This window comes from Priapulus caudatus, unplaced genomic scaffold (genome assembly GCF_000485595.1).
Source record: "Priapulus caudatus unplaced genomic scaffold, Priapulus_caudatus-5.0.1 Scaffold63, whole genome shotgun sequence".
In the NCBI taxonomy this organism is placed as follows: Eukaryota; Metazoa; Priapulida; class Priapulimorpha; order Priapulimorphida; family Priapulidae; genus Priapulus; species Priapulus caudatus.
The window spans coordinates 308,834-318,785 of NW_014577124.1; the positions used below are offsets into that span (position 1 = coordinate 308,834).

Sequence of the window (9,952 nt, forward strand, 5' to 3'; positions counted from 1 at the left end):
GCCCGCGGGAGAAAGCCGAGAGTAGAATCCGAGGGAAGTGGCGTGGCGGGTGGACCGGCCCGCGGGAGAAAGCCGAGAGTAGAATCCGAGGGAAGTGGCGTGGCGGGTGGACCGGCCCGCGGGAGAAAGCCGAGAGTAGAATCCGAGGGAAGTTGCGTGGCAGGTTCATTGGCCCTTGGGAGAAAGCCGAGGGTAGAATACGAGGGAAGTGACGTGGCGGGTTCATCGGCCCTCGGGAGAAAGCCGAGGGTAGAATCCGAGGGAAGTGGCGTGGCGGGTTCATCGGCCCTCGGGAGAAAGCCGAGGGTAGAATCCGAGGGAAGTGGCGTGGCAGGGTGCATCGAGTACTGGAAACAGGGGGCATGCTGGGTTTAAGATGGGTGTGGATTCCGAGGGAGGAGGGAAGCAGCGTGGCAGGTGCATCAAGTACTGGAAACAGGGTGGGGGGTGCTGGGTTTAAGGTGGGTGTTGTATTGGTTAAGGGGTTGGGGTATTTGCTACGGGGGAGGTATGGGTATGCGTATGGAAGTGAGTGAAGCAGGAGTGAATAGAAAGGATTGTCATTCACTCCTGGTTCCACCATAGCAGCATCTATATGTGTGGTGTAGTAAGGAGCGGTTGTGGTTTAGGTAGGTCTGTGGGAGGGAGATAGTGTATCGGGTATCAATATGAAAAAGTATGTCAAAGCAGGTGTTTCTTATTAATGTCCACTTTCATAGCACCATGTATTTTTTAACATGGTTTAGAACATTGTGCCAACAAGACAGTAGCGTTTTTAATAGCAGCTGATATTTTTACTGGACACAGGGCAGTAACTATTCCATCGAGACGGTGGGTAGCGGTCAGTCGAGACAAACGCGCGTGAGAGTTGTGCAGACGACGGCAGCTGAGTTGAGTCAGGCCCAGCAACAGGCAGGCCTGGTAGCCAGTCAAGTACAACAACAGGTGTGTTATGTTCCCCACTAGGCCGGCATGTGGCCACGATAGCCCGAATGAAATGTTCCCGTTAACATATCCATATTCTATATATGTGTGCAGATATATTCATGATGTAACTAATAAATTGTACTAATGAGAAAGAATAAATAGGTAAAGTGTAAAGATTGTTCGAACATATTCGAAATAATCACATTAAAATCTTGGGAAAAAACTTCCATGCTTCGTCTCCTTCGAGATTAATATGATGATGTGAATCGTAACGTGCGTCTCAAGTAATGAAAATTAATAAGTTAATAAATAATAATACATAATCATCTATTATCAATAACACATTATTGTTATTATTAATGTTATTATTTACAATTAGTATTATTAATTTATTTATTCTGACATTCACATTTCGCACTACGCCAGTCACAGTTGGGTGAGCAGGACAGTTCGTCCATCTTGGCTGACCTCATCCGGGCAGCGGGCATCGTTGAGACGGTGCCACCACCAGGGGGCGTCGCGCGGAGCGCGGGGGAGTTCGTCGACGTCGCGGGCGGCGGCGGTGGCGGAGGCGGGGAGGAGAGCGGCGTCATGAATGACTTCAATGAGAGCGAGCTCGTGCATGCAGCACAGACTGCCAGCCGCACACCGGGTGAGAGAGAGATGGAGGAGAGAGAGTGAGAGAGAGAGAGAGAGAGAGAGAGAGAGAGAGAGAGAGAGAGAGAACGACTTCAATGAGAGCGAGCTCGTGCATGCAGCACAGACTGCCAGCCGCACACCGGGTGAGAGTGAGATGGAGGAGAGACAGTGAGAGTGAGAGAGAGAGAACGACTTCAATGAGAGCGAGCTCGTGCATACAGCACAGACTGCCAACCGCACACCGGGTGAGAGAGAGATGGAGGAGAGAGAGTCAGAGAGAGAGAGAAAGAGTGAGGAAGGAAAGAGAGAGAGAGAGAGAGAGAGAGAGAGAGAGAGAGAGAGAGAGTGAGAAAGAGAGAGAATGACTTCAATGAGGGCGAGCTCGTGCATGCAGCACAGACTGCCAGCTGCACACCGGGTGAGAGAGAGATGGAGGAGAGAGAGTGAGAGAGAGAGAGAGAGAGTGAGAAAGAGAGAGAGAGAGAGAGAGAGAGAGAGAGAGAGAGTGAGAGAGAGAAAACGACTTCAATGAGAGCGAGCTCGTGCATGCGGCACAGACTGCCCACCGCACGCCTGGTGAGAGAGAGAGATGGAGGAGAGAGAGAGAGAGACAGAGAGAGAGTGAGAGAGAGAGAAAGAGATGGAGAGAAAGAGAGAGAGAGAGATGGAGAGAGAGATGGAGGAGAGAGACAGAGAGAGAGTGAGAGAGAGAGAAAGAGATGGAGAGAAGGGGGGAGAGAAATGGGGGAAAATGAGATGGAGGAGAGAGAGTGGGAAAGAGAGATTGTGAGGCAAAGAGCGAGAGAGAGTGGGAGAGAGAGATTGTGAGGCAAAGAGCGAGAGAGAGAGGGAGAGGGATAGAGTGAGAAAGAGAGAGAGAGAGAGACAAGAGAGAGAAGGGGGTGAGAGAGACACTGTGTTATAGAGGTACAGATAGAGAAGGGGGGGATAAAGACTGAATTGGCTAAAATTGCCAAAATGTTTCAATCAAATATTTCGTTTTTCATTCTGCAAGGTCCATCAGAACTTCAAGGTCAGTGGATACAGTACGAGATGCCCTCTAGTGGCGGGTCAGTGTTGAACGTTCCCGCAGGAGAGGATGGTGTATTTGATCCTTCAACGATGACAACACTGGTAGAACTAAGTGGCAAGGAGAGAAACAGCACTACACCAGATCTGCTGCAGGGTCAATATCTAACGTTAGGTACATTTCACTCTAAAATCCTGGAGCGTTGCTTATCACTATATAATGCCTCACTAATTCCTTTCACGCTTTCACTACGTTTAACCCTGACTTTGGCTCTGTGAATGATATGTGGAAAAGCTACCTTGGCTTTTACATCAACATTGGGTATGCTTGTGATTATTTATTACCTCTCACTCAGTGTGTTGTTTCTTTATTTTGTATGCAATGCTTATACCTTAGCTTACCACACCTTGTATATGAGTAGGTATGAGTAGCTTGTTACTTAGCTCAATGCTACCCTCTTTTTGGGGTTTAGGAAATGTATTACTGTGTATCTCACCCAGCTGTGTGTTTGATTTATAGAGTATATATTATTCACCTTCTAGCTCTCACCCAGTTCTGTGATTGGTCTATAATGTATGTATTACTTACCTCCCATCCAACACCCAGCCCCGTGATTGGTGTACAGTCTATCTACAGCTCTCATCTCTAACACGGGTTTTTGCAGAGCAAGCAGCGGACCTATTCTCGCAAGGTTTGCTAACGAGCGAAGGTGACGAGGTGCAAGTTATCTCAGGCGCCGCCGTCTCCACCGACCAGAACGTACGTCGTATGGGTAACCACGTGGCTCGCTCTAGTGCCACACGAGAGCGAAACACGTAACTGTCACCTGTAGCTAGCGAAGGAAACGAGTATTACTTCGGTATTGCACTCTGTTGTGTGACTGACTACAAAGCAGTCTCAGAGTCTTTGTGTTTGCGAAAACTCGGGTCCAGTGTTGTCGTTGTTGTGCACGGTAATGGAGGGACTGGATTACGTGAGCAGGTGTTTACTGTCTGTGTCTACTGTCTCGGTTAGCTAGTCAGATCACTTTACCCACGAATCGTATGCCTGTATTTTTGTTTAGAAGTACCTAGTCGTTAAGTAGGTAGTAAGTACAGTTGTTAATGTTCTCAGATATTTTCGAGAGCTTTATCGCTTTTGGTTTGGCATGTGCCAGGTGGAGCCACCATCGGTGCATAAGCAGCCTCTTGTTGCTGGGCAGGCTCAGCTGTACGTAGATGGGTCAGGCATTAGCGTGGCTGCTGATAGCGCGGGCGTGGCTGCTACAGAGTTAGACCCGGCTACCGGTCTCTTCTATCCAAACTCTCAGCAGGTATTGAACCACGCACCATCACTGCATCCTTCCTGAAGCGCAGTCGGGCAAAATAGATTTCTTCCGTCGGATCGTTCACCGGCGATCCGCGCGCGTGATGATCGACGTGCGACGCTCGCTCCCTACGCGCGTGATGCCATTGCTTTCTCTCTCTCGGGCCGACAGGAGTCATCACGGCTGCCTGCCATCGCTCAGCCAGCGACCTCGGTTCAACTCGTTGTGACGACGCTGCCCTCTGGCGGCATCCAGCTTCAACAAGAGAGCATATCCAGCGGGGGAGCCGCGCTGCTGCAGGATCCGGGCGTACAGCTGCAGCGGCCGGCGCAGCAGGAGACTGCGGGCGTCATGGCGGCAGTGGAGGCGCCACCGTGCGATAACACAGCGACCGTCGCCAGTGCCGTGCAGGCGATCATGACGACGCGCGACGCGGCGGTGGTGGTGCAGACGACGGCGGGCGCCGGCGAATCGTCGGACGCCGGTCGGCGATTGAGCGCCGGCGATGGCGCCCCGTCTCGACACGGCAACCTGATGAGCGAGCTTACGGGGCTGGGAGCGATCGTGACGGGTGCCGGGACGAACGCGGGGCGAGCGCCGCAAGGTAGGTGACCGATTGGCGTGGCCGCTACAAGCTCGCGGTTCTTGCGTGATGTTGCGACCGTCTTACGGTGCTTCGTTTTAACTATTTTGCTGTTGTTGCTCCAGTTTAGATTGTAAAGTGAATGCAAACTGACAGTCTAAGCTGAGTTTATATAGATACACGTCCGCACGCACGCACACACACACACACATATTCTTTAGCCATTGTTATAATGACAAGTAATATGAGACAATGGCAGCAAATGATAGTATACATTATATCATATATGATTACATATACATATTAAAGTGTTCATATATAATGCCTATGTAATATGCGAGTACGGTTTAAAGGGCAGCAAGTGCCATATGATAGCGTGCTCATAGTTTTAGGCTCATCTTGACATGAGTGCAGATGGCTAGCTTGGTAGTAATCGCATGATCTCCGTACCGGAGTGATCCAGAGCAGAGAGACCGTGAGCAGAGAGAAGAGGAGAGAGGCCAGACCGTGCAAGTAGCAGGACCGTTCGCGAAACGAGATGCGTGCGAGCGTTCGGAGCGTCCCGTCAACCAGTATATTTGGGACCCCGCACAAATCTTAACCGCTCGCGTACGGTCACAGATAATTCGGGACGTGGGGCGGGGTAATCCGCTCCAAAAGACGAGTTGGGTTAAGTTGTTCTTCGAGCAGCACTGGGGGTCAAAGGCCTCGCCAAAGGTCAAAAGAAGGTGTCACAGAAAGAAGGGAGAACATTCACGAATCCTTAACTTTTAAAGTCTAAAGGGAGGAATGCCGAATTGCGGCAACATCATCTAAACGGCTGCGACCTAGGCTCGTGGATAGTGCGGAGTGAGTGAAGTAGACATCATGGGTAAGGAGAAAAAACCGAGAGAAGTGCCAACTGAGGAGAGGTATGCCGAAATTGGAGGTCACAGGCTCAAAAGGTCAATGGCAGCCGGCAGATTTAGACATTTTCTGAAGGACAATGCGTCTGACGGAGCGATGTAGGAAAACTTTTTATTGTATTCACGGTGACGCTAGCATCTAGTCTATGGCATTATTGAAAGGACCATGGAAATCTAACTTTCTGCTGACGATGGCGAAGAGTAAAGTGTACAAGATAACCTTTTTGGACATTGCAAGATGGATGGGTGTAAGTACTACCATAGGAATTTTGATGTACTGGGGTGCGTGTTAGAAAGAATGTTGGACTAGCCCGGGTTTGCTAGTAGATAATCTATACAACGGTGCCCTGGATTCATGAGGCTACAAAATGTCGAGACACGTGAAATTTCGAAAAAGCTAAATTTGGATTAAAGAAGGTTTATGGCTCCTATAAATCGTATAATTTAATATGGGCAATTTGCTGTACACCTGTCAGTTATGTGTACACCGTGACACCGTATGCCGAGCTAGCACCAAGAAGTGGGCTTACTCCAGTGCATGTGTTGGATCCGCCTACTGTGGGAGTTTTTTTGGCCAATTAAGTGTGGTCTACGAGAGCAGGGTATGTTAAGAGCCACCAACATGCGGCAGGAAAAGTGCGCTATCAGGTTGCAGTTCCATATTGGCGGAAGGAACCCTGTAGCGGTGTTTGGCGTGAGGGTAAAAAATGGATCGGTGCTTACCTATCACTGTCTACTGCACCGATAGTTGTATGCTACTACTATGATGGGAGCTTTCCATCCTTTAATCTTGAAGACACTTAAACGTACGCGCCATCGATCGTGGCAACTTCGTGCAATAAACCGAGACCCAACGAACATGTCATTTTGAGAGGGTTCCTATGGATTACATCCCCTCGTGCACCTGTCCAAATGTTTCGGCGTGCTCCACTCGCTCGCAAGAACCAAATATTTGGTTGAAACCCTACAACAGGGTTTACTAGAATCCCACCACTCCACCACAGAGTCACCGCAGTAGACGTTAGATGAGCGCTGTCGCTCTGCGGCACTTGTTTCCTGTTTCTCAGTTGCTGATGCAAAGAGTCGTTTGACGACCGTTACTGCCCTAGCACAAGCGGATGTGGTCGCGATGCCGGCCATGTCAACACAGCTGGTGATGGGCGAGCCAGCTGGCACTTCCGTGACGGTAATATCGAGTGGGCTGGATACGTCCAGCATGAACGTCGAGGACTTTACTAGTCAGAGGCTAGCCGAGACTGAATACTTTGCCGTCAGTGATACTAGTAAGCGTGATGACTACTTATTTTTCCACATTGTAGACAGCTTAGCGATATCATAGCACATTTTCCTTAGTGTTGTTGTCAGTAATGTTTGATACGTGTTTGGTACGTTTATGTAGCAATATATTTGAATCAGAAAGATATACTAGACAGAATGATACATGCTACACATCATGATATACATTACAAAGTATAACACATCCTACATAGAGTGGTATATGTTATACAAAATGATACATGTTATACCATACTCTATACATTTTCTGGATTGAAACAGACCAAAATATGATATACGAAATAATGTATGTCATACAGAATGATATACGCTATCTGAAATGATACGTGTAGAACGATATAATAAGGTTCAGTAAGAAAACGTACTGATGCATGTTTGCTCCATCACAGAGAAGGTTGGGTATGCATTGCCTGCGGAATTAATCTCACGCACACGCAAAAGAAAGATGGATGAGGGCAGCCAAGGATCAGTGAGCGGTGGCAGCTGGGTTAGGGCTGCGATGGGGTAAGCATCGGCACAATATAGAAGGCGAGCATTCTTGAATAAGTGTCTTAGTAAATAAGTAAAATCTTCCCACAAAATATCACGTAAAATGTGAAGAATCGAGCAAACATCAGAATCGATTCATAAAATTAGTGAGCGCTTACGTAATCACAGTCATTTCACAAAAATCTGTATATGTATAAAATGATGTAGAATTAAATTAATTTTTGTATGAAAATGAATAAACTGAGAGCGTTTTAATTTTACTGTGACGTGCTGCTGTAGGTTACTGGAGAAGGTATCCCGCTACAGAGGGGTGGGTCGCATGAAGGGTGAACTCAATGCTGCCGACTGGTTCAACAAACCCGGTGAGTCGTTAATGAAGTCTACTCACCACGCGACTGGTAGTAGGTGATGGCGTGTGCGAGGGGTCATTCCTGTTCACTTGTGTGTATCTGATAAACTAGCAATTTATCACCAGACTAAAGCTCGTTTCTATGCATACGAAGCAATGTGTTATATGCAGCAGTAAAAATATATGACTCGATTATGTAATTTAGCATTAGCTATATTTTCAATCAGGAGTGCAATAAGGAAATAAGGATATAAGACCCTTAAGCCTGGCGCACACGTGAGTTATTTTACTCAAGTAAAATAACGCATGAGTCATTTTACTCACGTGTGCGGCAGATTTTCGTTGAGTAATTTGATGCATGCGTCATTTTACTCACGTGTACGGCGGATTTTCGTCGAGTAATTTGACTCATGCGTCATTTTACTTGAGTAAAATAACTCACGTGTGCGCCGGGCTTTATGTCCTCCTGTTGTAAAGATCGGTGTCCAGCCAAAGCCATACTTTTATGCTGTATATTCATGTTATTATGGTTGTTTTTTATGTAGTTGACCTATCAGAGGCACCTGAGTATCTGAAAATCATCAAGACGCCAATGGACTTCAGTACCATTAGGAACAAACTTAAAGTAAGCTTTTGCACGTATGGTAAAAGTTTGCAAATAAGCATGTGAGCTGCTTGACTGTATAGAACCCCGTACGTCTGTTATAATATCACACGAGAGTTGAATATTCGAGTGTTTGAAGTTTCGATTTTCTTTAAATCGCTGTGATATTATTTGTCATTCGCTGTGATGAACCATGAGGCGGATGACAGACGATGGCTATATTATTAACTTTCAGGCAGGACAGTACGGCAACTTTGACGAATTCCACGCGGACATGTTGCTGGTGAAGACCAACTGTCAGCTGTACAACCCGAGTGACCACGACGCGCGTAAAGACTGCGATGAAGTGTTCCAATTCTATGCGCAGGAGTACAACAAGCTGATGGAGAAGTGGCAGACGGTAAATAGATTTACCCCTTTTTTGTATCTGGGTACATTACCTTTGTGCTCAATATGATGCACACATTTCGTATCATCGGGGATATATATGAATAGTATCTGTAGGGGGGTTCAGCTGAACTTGTTCGTCTGCGGGATTCATTAGAAATTTCGGACAGTCAGGAGGCTTTAAAACCAATCATGATTTGGTATTCGAAATATACTTTACACTTATTAACAATTAAATGGCTAAGGATGATTCAGATTTTCGTAGGCACTTTTGGCTACACTTTTCTTAGAACGTTTGTCTAATGTTTATGTACATTTCAATCTTCAGAGTCATCTGATGTCACCATCGAAAGTGCCATCCATGAGCAAGATTTAGATGCCACGAGGCTGCGAGGATTTCAGCATTTGTTCATCAACGAGCGATAAAGAATACCTGCTTGTGTATCATATACCGTGCTGGTAGAGAGACGTATTTAATTTGTAGGGAATTTGTACCCCTACTTACTGCATTACGAGCTTTTATCAAGTGTCATACTTTGATAGTTAATCAAAGTTTGATAGTCATCATTGATGTATTTAGATGTTGTCTGTGATCGCATCTAAGCATCTCTTTAGAACGTGTTTGTACGTGCGGACGTAGTGCAGCTGAATCAATGTTTACTCGTGTTATTTCTGTATTTTTTTTATTAACTCGGAGGAATGTGTAAATTACCTAGACATTCCAGACATGCGAAATACAAATACTCGACTTCTGAATGATATTTAATATAATCCGCGTGCATTTGATAGCTTCGCTCAGAGTCGACGTTATCTCGTTGCATATCTGTATGTTATCTGCCTAAGATATCACATTCACTGTTTGCATGAGTAAGGGTACTTAGTACCAGTGTACATTAATTTGTAAGTATAACTGGGCTTGTATAGGAAGCTTTATCTCTAGGAGGACAAACGGGCTCAAATTAGATGTTGTATAGGTATAGTATCAACGGATAAAAAGCAGGGAATGTTGATAGCAAGACCCTAAACAGATGTACAAAAGAACTAGTTTCTAAAATAGTATCATTTTTATTTCTCTACTGTTTTTCACAATCATTAGAAAAATACGTTTTGTACATATTTAGTATGTTTTAGTAGGAATAAATAGATTTTACAGGAACGGAGGTGTTTATCTGCTATGGACAACGAAGCAAGCTCGACAAATCTAGAGTAGTAGACGCATCAACTTGTCACTGCTCGACGAATTACAAAACTAGGGTTACCATTCCTATTACGCTAGATATCTGACAGTCTTGCTGACAAGAACGAAGCTAGCAAAGAAGTTAGCTGCACGATAATCGCTTCTAGGGCAATTTTACAGACCTGTTATATAAAACTATCAATTTAAACTCAAATCAATCATGCCTAGAGTTACACATTTATAGCACAACCGAGTCCTTT

At 46.0% G+C, this 9,952-nt stretch overlaps 1 protein-coding gene across 1 annotated transcript; it reads left to right on the forward strand.

The window, feature by feature from the left end:
- The first annotated feature begins 806 nt into the window (after positions 1–806).
- Positions 807–9,671, forward strand: LOC106821198 (homeotic protein female sterile-like). Its single transcript, XM_014825903.1, has 12 exons — positions 807–945; positions 1,354–1,579; positions 2,582–2,770; positions 3,261–3,355; positions 3,753–3,908; positions 4,074–4,506; positions 6,458–6,673; positions 7,076–7,190; positions 7,455–7,537; positions 8,070–8,149; positions 8,364–8,528; positions 8,844–9,671. The coding sequence occupies exons 2-12, from the start codon at positions 1,519–1,521 to the stop codon at positions 8,889–8,891; spliced, it is 1,641 nt and encodes a 546-aa protein (XP_014681389.1). The 5' UTR covers positions 807–945; positions 1,354–1,518; the 3' UTR covers positions 8,892–9,671.
- The last annotated feature ends 281 nt before the right edge of the window (positions 9,672–9,952 follow it).